The sequence below is a fragment of the Ctenopharyngodon idella genome, chromosome 1 (assembly GCF_019924925.1).
Source record: "Ctenopharyngodon idella isolate HZGC_01 chromosome 1, HZGC01, whole genome shotgun sequence".
Taxonomy (NCBI): Eukaryota; Metazoa; Chordata; class Actinopteri; order Cypriniformes; family Xenocyprididae; genus Ctenopharyngodon; species Ctenopharyngodon idella.
Window position 1 is genome coordinate 21,925,975 of NC_067220.1, and position 13,225 is coordinate 21,939,199.

At 34.9% G+C, this 13,225-nt stretch overlaps 1 protein-coding gene across 6 annotated transcripts in view; it reads left to right on the top strand.

Moving 5' to 3' along the window:
- The first annotated feature begins 968 nt into the window (after nt 1–968).
- Nucleotides 969–13,225, top strand: part of tmem131l (transmembrane 131 like) — a 57,068-nt gene continuing 44,811 nt past the window's right edge. For 3 of the 6 annotated variants that reach the window (XM_051913555.1, XM_051913630.1, XM_051913717.1), the window contains exons 1-3: nt 969–1,160; nt 1,826–1,896; nt 9,721–9,761. In XM_051913555.1, coding sequence (XP_051769515.1) covers nt 1,052–1,160; nt 1,826–1,896; nt 9,721–9,761 — 221 coding nt within the window. In that variant the 5' untranslated portion in view covers nt 969–1,051. The remainder of the gene's footprint in view (nt 1,161–1,825; nt 1,897–9,720; nt 9,762–13,225) is intronic. The other 3 variants (XM_051913804.1, XM_051913892.1, XM_051913976.1) reach the window with 1 other exon arrangement.

Sequence of the window (13,225 nt, forward strand, 5' to 3'; positions counted from 1 at the left end):
TGTGGCCTTCAGATTAGCTCAAGAACAGTGCATAGAGAGCTTCATGGAATGGGTTTCCATGGCCGAGCAGCTGCATCCAAGCCTTGCATCACCAAGTGCAATGCAAAGCGTCGGATGCAGTGGTGTAAAGCACAAAGTAAAGTCAAAATTTCCCATAAACACACTCCTAAACCTTGTGGAAAGCCTTCCCAGAAGAGTTGAGGCTGTTATAGCTGCAAAGGGTGGGCCAACTCCAAATTAAACCCTACGGATTAAGAATGGGATGTCATTAAAGTTCATGTGCACGTAAAGGGGGTGGGGGGAATGATTGCATATTTCTGTGCTTTTCTGCTTCAAAAATACATGTACATAGTTGGAAGTTTTTTTTTTTTGTTGTTGTTTTTTTGTTATGTGTAGTTTTTAAATAATATATAGTTGTTTTTTTTTCCAATGACAAAAACATAATTGGATGTTTTAAGGGTTTATTATTAAAGCAGGTTTTATTAATCCATAAACGAGTACATTTAAACAGCAGTTTACACAAACCAAAACCTATAAAGATCGTTTTGAATAACTGGTATTTATTTAGTATAGATCTGCACCAGTGATGCTATGTGCATTTGTATATTTCTATGCACTTCTTTGTATGGAATGATTCAAAAACAAGTCATAATTTTACAAAAGCATGTTTTTCTTATGTGGCGGAAATAAGTAAATGTGTAATATTTAATATAATATTTTTGTCAATATTTTTTTTCCAATGGCCAAAATCTAGGATATCTCAAGGGTTAATATCATTCCATTAATTTGTGAATATTATAGAAATATGGCATCTGATCTGAACTGTTTAAGTGTACCATCTCTCCCCATCTACACTGATAGCGACGCAACAAAACATTATGCATCGCACGCTTGCAGCAGTTTTGTTGTAGATTGTTGCGTCGCTCACAGTGTAGATGGCCTGTCTGGCTGTAGTGGGCGACACTCACACTCAGATAGGCACTGCTGAGAAAGGAGGGAGGGTGTGAGAGAAAGAGAAAGAAGTGAAGCCAGGGAGCTCAGCACAGCCAGCATGGCGAGCCAAAGGGACTTCACGCACAGAAAAACATGGATTAATGTCCTTCTGCGACTCCTACAGCTGTTATTGCCGTACATTCAACACGGAGGAGCTCAGTTTCAAGGTGAGGGAGGCAGATTCGTCTAATTTAGTTAGTTCACGAATGCAACGCGAGTGTGAAAATGTCGGAGGAACTGCCGAGGGCTGATTTGACAAGTATTCAAGTGCACTCGTTATGCTAAAAGGGCACAATATTTACCCGAAATCTGATCTATTTTATTTGGGGTTTCAATCGTCTATCTATCTGCATAAGGATTTATCTTTTGATTCAAATATGAAGATACACGGCTTAAGCATTTTTTGGCCAGTTATTGGTTTTGTTCGATTTCCTGTGTTAATGCTACAAAGCTCATATAGCTTCATACAGCTGTTATTCAGAGCAGTCTATGGGAACTAAGCGTATATCCGATGTTCGCAACAGAAAACACAAGCTAAGAACGGTATTACTGCACATTTAAATGTGTTTCCAGCTGCATGTATGTGGATTGTTGTCATGGTGTGAGCTCTGGACTAAAATAGCTTGTCCGTTCAATTTCACGCCTTTGTCATCCACACTTCATACTGTTCAACTACTGCACACCAGTCATATTAGATAACGCATTATAAGACAAGCACTAGTGTCATTTTCGAATTTCCTGTATTTTTGTTTAGCGACAAGAATTGGCCTGGTGTTTGTTGTTGATCTGCTCGCTTGATGATCTATATGTTTGTCATTCTTTCTTTTTGAAGCTCTGACTCAGATGTCCAGCGTGGTTGAAGTTTGGCAGGCTGAGGACGCAGACTTCTTCATGCCATCGCAGGTATGTGAGCTGGTTAAAAAAACATGACGTCATAAGCTGGACGTTTTTATTACAGTGCAACTTCACTTCATTGTGAGCTGAGAGCACGTGCGAGACATGGTGCAATGTGCTGTTGTTGCATTTGCAAAGGTGGTAAACCATATAAACAACTTTATTCTTTCATTTGAATATTTCGGTGTGACTTAGTATTGATTTTTGCAGTGCTTATATGGGCAGGGCGATTGTTTATTTAGCTTGGTGAAATACGTTTCCATGTGGAGGCGGGAACAGGGAGGCATCTTTCTTTAAGGACTCTGGGATCCTGAAAGAACAGAATAGTTATTTTTTACACGATCTCATGTTTTCGTTTCAAATAACAAACGGGCATTAATTCCAAGCAGCATATTTATAAAGAAATCTATGTGAATTATAATATAAAGTATTAAATGGAATTCTTAAAGGTATAGTTCACTCAGAAATGAAAATCCTGTCATTTACTCACCCTCATGCCTATTTGACTGACTTCTGCGAAACACAAGATTCTTTGAAGAAACTTGTTAACCAAATTGTTTTGGTGACTATTGACTTTGTATGGACCAAAAACCACAGAGACATTTCTCAAAATATCTTTTTTGAGGGTGAGTAAATGATGACAATGATGGTTTCAATATTGGGTGAACTGTCCCTTTAAAGGGAAATGTCAACCAAAAATGAAATTAGTGTTGTTCCAAGAATCCAAACCTGTATGACATTCTTTCTTCAGTCAGTGGAACCCAATAGGTGATGTTAGGCAGAATGAAAGGCTCAGTCACCATTCACTTCAATGAAGAATGTCCCTAACATTCTTCTTTACATCGTCTTTTGTGTTTCACAGATAAAAGGAGGAAAAAATTCAATTTTTGTGTGAATTATCCATTCAAGTTAGGTCAATAACTGATGTCTTTGAGTTTTAATGACCTTTGTTTTAACTCATGGAATGCTAAATGTTTTGTCTGTTAATGAATCTAATTAAAAGCTAAATGTGAGTTTGAGGCATGATTGTTATAGTTAAAGCTAAAACTGCAAACATTTTCATTACTTGAAATAAAATGTTAACTACATTGAAATAAAAATGATTTATAACTTATTCTAGTTGCCAATTAAGATAACTTTTCTCATTTTCATTAGTTTAATTTGATGTACTAAAACTGAAATTAAAAACTATAGACACATTTAAAAAAAAAAAATAATAATAATAATAATTTCAAAACTCACCCCAAAATTGCTAAAACAGATAATATAAAATAAATATTAATAAAACTATAGTAGTATCTAAATGATGGTTAAATAACACTGGTTTTGAGGTGTACACTTCAAATGGTTAAGCCGGTTGTACATGAGATAAAATAAAACACCTTACTTTCCCTCCCTGTGACTAAAGTTATTAGAAAGTAAGAGTTTTTTTTAATTGATGATCGCACACAGATTTGCATTTGTCATAAGATGTTTCCAGTCCACAGTGGAATAATAGTTAGTGACAGAATAATAAGATAACATATTTATAGAAAAAACACGATAGAATAACATGTACAGAAGAGTTGCTGTGCTATGCTGAAGAGGTAATGCATAGGTTGTATGATTAAATATTAATTTGAATGAACATACTGGTTATAGAGCTATGCAAAACATGATGTCATTGGCATTTGAGCCAAACACCTGGCACGGTAATAAAGGTGTGCTGTTTCTAATGGTGGTGGATTTTTTTTTTTTGTTGTTGTTGTTGATCATGATCAGGCACACGAGACTGATTAAAGTTTGATAAAGATATTTTTTTCTTGTTTCCTTTTGGGCCGGAAGCTAAAGCCACACAAACATGCATCGAGACTGTTGCTGCTTCAGAGATTGACAGACAATTTGCCATTTTAGTGGTTAACAGTTACACAAGCGACCTGTCTTATTGCTTGAGAATGGCCACAATCAAAGGGAACGGAAAATTCCATTTATAGTTCTCCATTTGTTTAAAGGGGCTTAGTTTGTTGGTTTGACAGTCGTGGAGTTGGATGCAATGTTATTATATCAATCTGCACTTAATATTTATATGTAGTAGGGCTGTCAAAAATAGTGTGTTAATTTCTGTGGTTAATATTTAATGTGTTAAAAAAATATTTAACGTAATTAAAGCAAAATCTTTTTTTTTTTTTTTTTTTTTTTTCATGACATCCTACAGCTTTACAGTATGATCACACTATCTGGTTCCACTCACCAGCTCTGCAAAGCGAAAAAGAGCAGCCGACTGAGAATGGTCCGCATGTAGGCCTGTTCTATGGTCAACCAGACATTCATTTAGGTGCTTTTAAACCATTGAAGTGCAATAAGATGCAAAGTCAATTCTGGCACGCTGTTTGTAAAATGTGTCCACAGAAAGCCAGTTCTCTGACAGTGTTTCACCACCGATTTGAGTCCCTTTTTGGTGTGTGATCATGCTGAATGGACAAAAACACACAACATTTTGTAAAAATTATGTTTCACAGAATATCCTTGTCAACATAGTCTGGTGTTCCTCGCATGGTGGTGAAAAATGATAGAATTTATTTTTTATTTCAGTGAAATGAATGTACTATATTTTAGTTTGATAACGTTTTATTTTAAATTTTGTATTTTTAAGGGATTTTATGTTAGCAAATTATATTTATGTAGTAGTTATAATCCATTTATTCACTTTTTAAGCATAGACCTGAAAATGAAATTTCCAATTTAAACTGTCATAAATTTTAACTTTGGTCTTTTTTTTTTCTTTTTTTTTTTAAAGAGACACTTGTCAGGTTATTGCTGAAGTGAATAAAAGTTTTTAAAAAAAATAAACTTCCATATTTTCCAAAACATGTTTTTCTCTAAAACTGTGAAAAATATCAAAGCCATAAATACAAACAAGTTGTGTTCCAAATTTGAGGTTGATACCTCAAAAAAATTAGCTTTCAGTAGATTTTGTAGCTTTAATAAGGATTAATCTGTATTTAATTTTATACAGTGAAGACTGCTGTTTTTTTTTTTTTTTTTTTTTTTAACATTTGATTAACATTTGATTTTAACATTTGATTACTTTATTCAATTTCTATTCTATTGAATCAATGCACTATTGACACTTTAGAGTAGAGTCGTCAAAAGTACCGACTTCGGTACCATGTACCTCTGATTGGCCATTGTGTTGATGCGCTCATCGGATATGTCTGTGATTGGCTTCAATGATCAATGCTTCAAAAACGTTGTAAATAGTCATCAATGACACTCTTCACCGAGCGCTTACACAGATACACACGCGAGCATTTGAAAGCAGGCTTTTATTGCGGACCAGTCCGTTGATAGATGCCTGCTTTCAAATGCTCCTGCTTTCAAAACGCTTTCATTTTCAAACACTTCTGTGTGCTTTCAAACGCTCCCATGCGTTGATCATTGTAGCCAATCACAGACATATCAGATGATCGTGTCAACACAGTGGCCGGTCAGAGATGTTTACGAATCCACTCAACAGCGCTCAAAGCGTCACATTTTTAAAATTTCAGTACCGATTGGTACTGAAGTCGGTACTTTTGACAGTTCTACTTTAGAGTAATGAAACACATGAATGAGACAATAAAGAGCGGACGTACTTGATGTTAAAAAGAGTTAAGCATGATAAGTCGTGAAAAAGAAATGTGTTCGCGCTGACTGATACACAGCTGAAGAGCGCACAGAAATCCACGTTGCGATCCAGCATGCGATCGCAAAATCAGTTCTCTTTCACATCTTATTGCTCTTGAATGGTCGAATACACACACAGTTATGTCAAAATACCCAAACCTGATGTGAATCAGTAAAAATTTTACATTTTACAATTTCTGTAATATTTCTAACTGCATGTTAAATATCGTGATTAATCACAAAAAAATTTATAATTAATTGGTTCTTTTGTAATCAATTGACAGCAATAAAAAAGCACTAATATGTAGTAAGCATTATTTAATGCCACATGGAAATGTCATAGTGAAACTCATTGCTGCTGACACATTTAAAAACAAAAGAAATGCAGCATGGGAATTGACTCTTCCTTTTTTTTGAAGAAAAATAGATCAGATTGTAGTATTTTTTTAATTTTTTTTTTTTTTTTTTCTTCTTCTTCTTCTTTTTTTTCCCCCTAGTCAACATCAGGGGAATATTTAAATGACCTGGCTGTTTAATAGCTGTCAGTATGTTCTGCTGTGGCTCATTATATAACTGGAAAATAGCAGTACAGGAAAGTCATAAGAAAGTGGGTTACACTTCTTTACAGTGTAACTGAATCATTCTAAAGTTCAATAGGGCAACTTTCCCTTAGGCTCTATATCAGAGGAAGTCCATGTTATTAATAGCATATAAAATAATAATATTTTTCTAAAATATTGTTGAGCTGTTTTTTACTTGAGGAAAAGTGCTTTATTTTAGTTTTAAACTACACTGCCCAGCCAAAACAAAAAAAGTCGCTGTTTGGATTTTAATAGACAAATACTTAAGAGTCTATGGATTGATCATTATTACAGTGATTATTATTTTTCTAGCATGTTATATGTTTGGCAATGTTTTTTTTAACCCTAAAAGATGGAGTTTGTAGCTTTTCATTTCTTAAACAACCATGTATTAAGATGTATCATGGCCATATTCTAGGATGACAATGTCAAGATTCATCAGGCTCAAATTGTGAAAGAATTGTTGGGAGGGAGCATGAAGAATCATTTTCACACATGAATTTGCACTGACCTTAACCTCACTGTAAGTTTTTGGGATGTGCTGGAGGAGACTTTAGAGTGCTCACCTCTTGCATTGTCAATACATGATTTTGACCAAAAAATTATGCACCTTTCGATGGAAATAAATGTTGTGATGTTATTTCCATCAAGACATGCATCAATTTTTGGTCAAGATTTTGTATTGACAATGCAAGAGGTGAGCACTCTGTAAAGTCTACTCCAGCACATCCCAAAGACTTTCAATGAAATTAAGGTCTGGACTCAGAGGTGCCAATTCATGTGAGAAAATGATTTTTCATGCTCTCTAAACCATTCTTTCACAATTTTAACCCTGGTGAATCTTGACATTGTCATTCTGGAATATGGCCATGATGTGTCTTCCTACATGGTTGTTTAAGAAATGAAAAGCTACACCCTCCATCTTTAAGAGTTAAAAGACCGTTGCCAAACATATAACATGCTAGAAACACTGTAATAATGATCCATTCATAAAATCTTAAGTATTTGCCTATTAAAATCCAAACAGCAACTTTTTCTTTGGCCGGGCAGTGTATGTTGCATTTAGATTTAATAATACCATGGTGGATCGTGTTTGGGGTTTGTTCTAGCATGACTGGTGTGTTAAATGAATAATCTGGATTTTGATATAAGAACTTGAACAAAATAAATAAATAAAATTAAAATGAATTATAAAATTTAAGGTCAAATGCACAAACAGCTTTCTATATAAGAAACACATTATCGGCTAGACAACCGGTTAAAAGCAGAGCCATAAATAGACTTTGATTCATTTGTAGTCAATATAGATGTCAAGAGTGATTGAGTAGACCTGCAGCATTCCATTTAAAGAGAACCACCCTCACCCGACGATGGATGGATGCTGCATTTTCTCAATGCATTCTGATAGCTATAGTAAGTACTAAATGGAAAGTCTACAGATTCACTGCATGTTTTCTAGTTTGAGGAAGACTCTAATTGAAACCCTGCAAGCATATTCATCCAATCATTGTAAAATGTGTACTTAGTCATCTGACACCAGGCGACCAAGTGGCCTCTATATACATCCATTGTATGCCTGGAGGGCTATCGTTAGTTCCTATGGATACCCTGTTGTAACACTCGCCAGTCATGGATTCAAGGCTCTCTATTAAGTGGCTATTTCATTAAATTGCCTATGATGTGCTACAGGCAGATTATGCAATAGTATACAGGTGCTGGTCATATAATTAGAATATCATGAAAAAGTTCATTTTTTTTATTGTAAATTATTTTTAAAAATGAAACTTTCATATATTCTAGATTCCCTACATGTAAAGTAAAACATTTCAAAAGTTTTTTTTTTAAATTTTGATGATTAGAGCGTACAGCTAATGAAAGTCCAAAATCCAGTATCTCAAAATATTAGAATATTTCCTAAGATCAATCAAAAAATGGATTTGCTAAACAGAAAAGTTCAAGTTCTTTAAAGTATGTTCTTTTGTGCACTCAATACTTGATCGGCAGGACATATTACAGCAAATGACTTGCTCCTAGCACAAATTACAGCATCAGTGAAGTGTGGCATGGAAGTGATCAGCCTGTGGCACTGCTGAGGCACTATTGAGCCTTCAGATCATCTGTATATTGTTGGATCGACTGTTTCTCATCTTTCTCTTGAAAATATCCCATAGATTCAGGTCAGGCATGTTGGCTGGCCAATAAAACACAGTAATATCATGGTCAGCAAACCACTTGGAAGTAGTTTTTGCACTGTGGGCAGGTGCTAAAGTCCTGCTGGAAAAGGAAATCAGCATCTCCATAAAGCTTGTCAGCAGATGGAAGCATAAAGTGCTCCAAAATCTCCTGGAAGATGGCTGCATTGACTTTACACTTGATAAAACACAATGGACCAACACCAGCAGACGTCACGGCCCCCCCAAATCATTATTGACTTCAGAAACTTCACACTAGACTTCAAGCAGCTTGGATTCTGTGCCTCTCCAGTCTTCCTTCAGACTCGGGGACCATGATTTCAACATGAAATGCAAAATTTACTTTTATCTGAAAAGAGGACTTTCGACCACTGTTCACTGTCCAGTTCTTTTTCTCCTTAGCCCAGGTAAGATGCTTCTGACATTGTTTCTGGTTCAGAAGTGGCTTGGTAGTCCTTTTCCTGAAGATGTCTGAGTGTGGTGACTCTTGATGTGCTGACTCCGGCTTCATTCTACTCATTGTGAAGCTCTCCCAAGTGTTTGAATCGGCTTTACTTGACAGTATTCTCAAGCTTGCGGTCATCCCTGTTGCTTGTGCACCTTTGCCTACCCAATTTCTTCCTTCCAGTCAACTTTGCATTTAATATGCTTTGATATTTCACTCTGTAAACAGCCACCCCATTCAGTAATGACCTTCTGTGACTTACTCTCTTTGTGGAGGGTGTCAATGATTGTCTCCTGGACCATTGCCAATTCAGCAGTCTTCCCCATTAGTGTGGTTTCAAAGAACAAGAGATACCCGGAATTTATACTGTAGGGATGGTCATTTAATGAAACTCAAATGTAAATATTCTAATATTTTGAGATACTGGATTTTGGACTTTCATTAGCTGTACGCTCTAATCAACAAATTTTAAAAAGAAAACTTTTGAAATGTTTTACTTTACATGTAGGGAATCTAGAATATATGAAAGTTTCATTTTTTTAAATAAATTACAATAAAAAAATGAACTTTTTCATGATATTCTAATTATATGACCAGCACCTGTATGTGTTGAAATGGTACAGTGTTCCCTTTCAGTAGTGTTGCTTTTTAAAATAAAGTCAGCTCAAGTATACTAGTACTCTGACTTTATAAGTTTCTGTTTCCAGTTTTATGCTTTTTTTTTTTTTTTTTTTTTTTTTAGGCAACACGTTTACTTGCAATGCTAAGTGAAGGAATGTAATACATACATTTCTTACACATTACATTTATTCATAACTTGCACTGCTGTTCAAAAGTTTGGGGTCAGGTCTGCATTTATTTGATCAAAAAAAAAAAAGAAAAAAAAGTGTTATTCTAAACCTCATAGCTGTACCAATGTAATATGCTGTTATTTACTGAATATACAAAATATATTTTTTTTCCCTTCCAGGCAGAGGAGCAGCACAGTGAGAATGTTCCTCGAGAGGAGAGGTGAGAATTTCTCTTAAAAACATCGTCCCTTTGAGACTTGCCTAGAGTAGCCCAATTTTTTTTTATATAACATAGTTTATAAAATGATCATGCCAAAAACTTGAAGAACAAAAGTTTTTACTTTTTAAGGAAATAAAAAGGTAACATAAGTTTGTGGTGGTCTATTGTGTCAACCCCTAAACATTTTTATGAAGGCAGGGCTGGTTTGTTTTAACTAAGCCTCTTGAGGACACCAGCTTTCCGTTTACTCTACATTTGCATTCATGTGACTGGCATGACCTAAGATCAACACACACTGTTTTATTAACAGCATTTCAATAGCAAGATATGAATAAGAGCACAGTATGTAAACAAAGTGCCTATGGAAAAATATAAATTTTAGCACAAGCCTGCAAGATGGCACATTGTTTACAGCTATGTTTTCTTATATCATCTGACCATGCTTGCATCTCTTTTCTCGTACCTTTAAAGATTAGCGCTGCCTTTGACACCATAGATCACAACATTCTCATTCTCACAACAGATTAGAGAAATATTATTGGCATTTGTGGACATATGTATTTACATTTTCTCATTTAGCAGATGCTTTTATCCAAAGTTACTTTCATTAAGTTGTTTAAGATCCCATTTGTTGTCAGAGCTATAGCTATGTGGGCAGCAGTTTGATAAATAGGGAGCGCTTTGTGCGAAATGTGTTTACTCGCTTTGGGCGAGTTCGAGTCCTGGCTTGTGGTTCATTCTTGATAACATTTCCTTCTTTCCTGTCAAAAATTTTTACCAAAAAAAACCAAAAAAAAAAACAATTTTTTGGTCTGACTGCCACTATATTGTTTGTGTGAGGAACTGTCATCTAAGACAAGCAAAGTATGGAGTGCCACAAGGCTCTGTAACAGTTCCTCTGTTGTTTTCCTTGGATATGTTTCTACATACATCTACACACATCAGGAAATGTAATTGGCTTTCATTGATATTCTGATGAGGTCTATATTTCCCTTATACCAGATGAAAGTTGGAAGGTAATAGTAGCAAATTATTAAATCACATGATGAGGATTTTTTGATGTACATCTAGGAATGTATTTGGTAAATGCGTTTCCATTATAGTTCATGCACATCAGTTCTTACAGAAGAAAAAAGCAAGCATATACATTTTGCTCAGTATGCATTTTGGAAGTAGTATTTGCATCTTGATGTTTCTATTCAACATTTATTTCTGCAATATCCCAACATTCCCATAAAAAAATGGATGGAAATCCGGCTAGTGTTTAGAATTATTGTCTCATTTCCACACTTACTCAAGCCTCATTCCCTCACTTACTTGGAGATCGACTATATCACTAAAAGCAGTTCAGCTGATGAGTGATTCATGTATTGGTTGCTTGAATTCTGCAGGAGAAGAAATTAGTTGACTTCATTAATTGTTAATTGTATGAAAATCATGAAGTGTGGACTTCAAGCCAGTGATATTTATTTTAATAGAGTTATTGCCATCATAAACTTTGGATAATTTGTGTATTTGGTCATATTCAAAGAAGACTAAAAGTATCTGTGGTTGTGCATGCAAATTTCGTTCACACTCTATTTTAGTAACTGCAACTGTCTTTTTTTTTTTTTTTTTTTACTTTCTCTTTTCTCCCCCCCCCCTATTCATTGTCTCTTTGCCACATCCTCTCATGCTACCCATCCCCAACTCTGTAGATCTCATTCTGCTATCTGGCTGTAGCAGTCTTTTCATTGTTGACTCGGGGTAACAGCATGCTCTATGATTAAGTCCTAATCAGGGACTATCACCAAGCACAATGGCTGCTTTTAACACAACAGCATCAACAAGGCTCACTTCCTGTATCAACAGAAAAGTGCAGTTTCACACACTTGCTGTAACATGGATGTTGAACAAAAACATTCAATGCAGAAAATGAATGCCATCTTTAAAAATTGTTTAGTGTCAAACTCAATTATCCATCATTTTTCATTTTAATTTTAGTTTTAATATTTGTTCCATTTTAAAAGGGAACTTTGCACTTTTAAATAAAGCTGAGGGTGATGCTGGGTATCTTCTGATTGGTCTAAATTGAGTTTTTGAATGAGCAGAAATTACCAAATTTAAATGAAATCTGTCAAGCGTCATGTAACAGTGCATAACGAATGGCATAGTCATACTACTCATGTAATAAGAATAATAATAAAAATAATGAATGATAATAACAATAATTTCATTATGGCAAACTAATATATGATAATACAATCTAAAAATAGTCATTTTTTATTATATATTATGTTTATACAGTCTATTATTTATGTAGGCTTGGATCTCCATTTTCATTGCCCTTTTTCGCCTTTTTCTTTCACAACTTTGCAATTATGAGGAAAATGTATGGAATTACAGGTATGAGTACGTAAATGTAGTTAAAAGGCTGGTAATGTGTTAAACTGAACTGAGAATACTACAACACTTATTGGTAGCTGTATCAGCATGATTAGGTTAGCCAATGTATTTAATAAACACAACAAATAGGGGATGTGGTGGAATTAGTTAATACCATTTTAATTCCAAGGCACATAATCTGTTACCTAAAGAGCAACAGGATGCTCATTATTAATGTATGCAGCATGGTTGTAACAGTCTTTTGCAGGAAAGCAGAACCGTGCTAGTCCGAACAGAGAAGTGAAATCGTTTGACCACACTGCTTTTGTATTAGACAAAAGTCTAACACTGTAGAATCAAAAACTCATTATTCTACGTATGTTTCTAAATTTCTTATATTGATCTGTCCAAAAAAAAAGTATACCCTAAACACAGAGGTCATCTGGAGGCTATCTTTTAATGTATAACTCCCTAGAAATGTAACATTAGCAAGCATTGAGCTTGTCAGGGCATTGGACTTACAGCATTAATGCAGTGTTAAGCAAGAAGAATGTGCATAGATAGGACAGAAAACTGTAGTGCATTCAAGATACAAGGGCTTGAGAAACTACATGGATTGATTGCATTGTAATAAATACCTGCAATGGATTATATTCGTTATTTAAGAAAAAATAATATTCCATGTGTGTGGTCCACTATTGGAAGAGTATATAATTCTATTACTAATACTACTGGTGTTCAGAGTTTGCTCTTTGAACTTTGGCCTTGCGTTTGTGCATCTGTTGGCAGGGTGGCTATGATGGCAGCTGACTGTGTATTGGAGATTATTGACTATCTTACTGCATGCAGAGCAAAGAGAAAGAGATCATGTTTATGGGTTGTCTGAGGTCTATAGGGGACACATGAATTTGAGTAGGTTTAGAATTTTAACATTGTTTATGGATTATTTTATCTGCTTATAAAACACATTATTCTATATTATGAAGTCTCTTTTGAAAGCAAAGATACAAAGCACTTGGCAACATGGTTATAAAGCTTTGGATTTGCAACACATTTTAAGAGGTTTCTGTTTTATTTGGCAGAAAATATTATTTCATTTT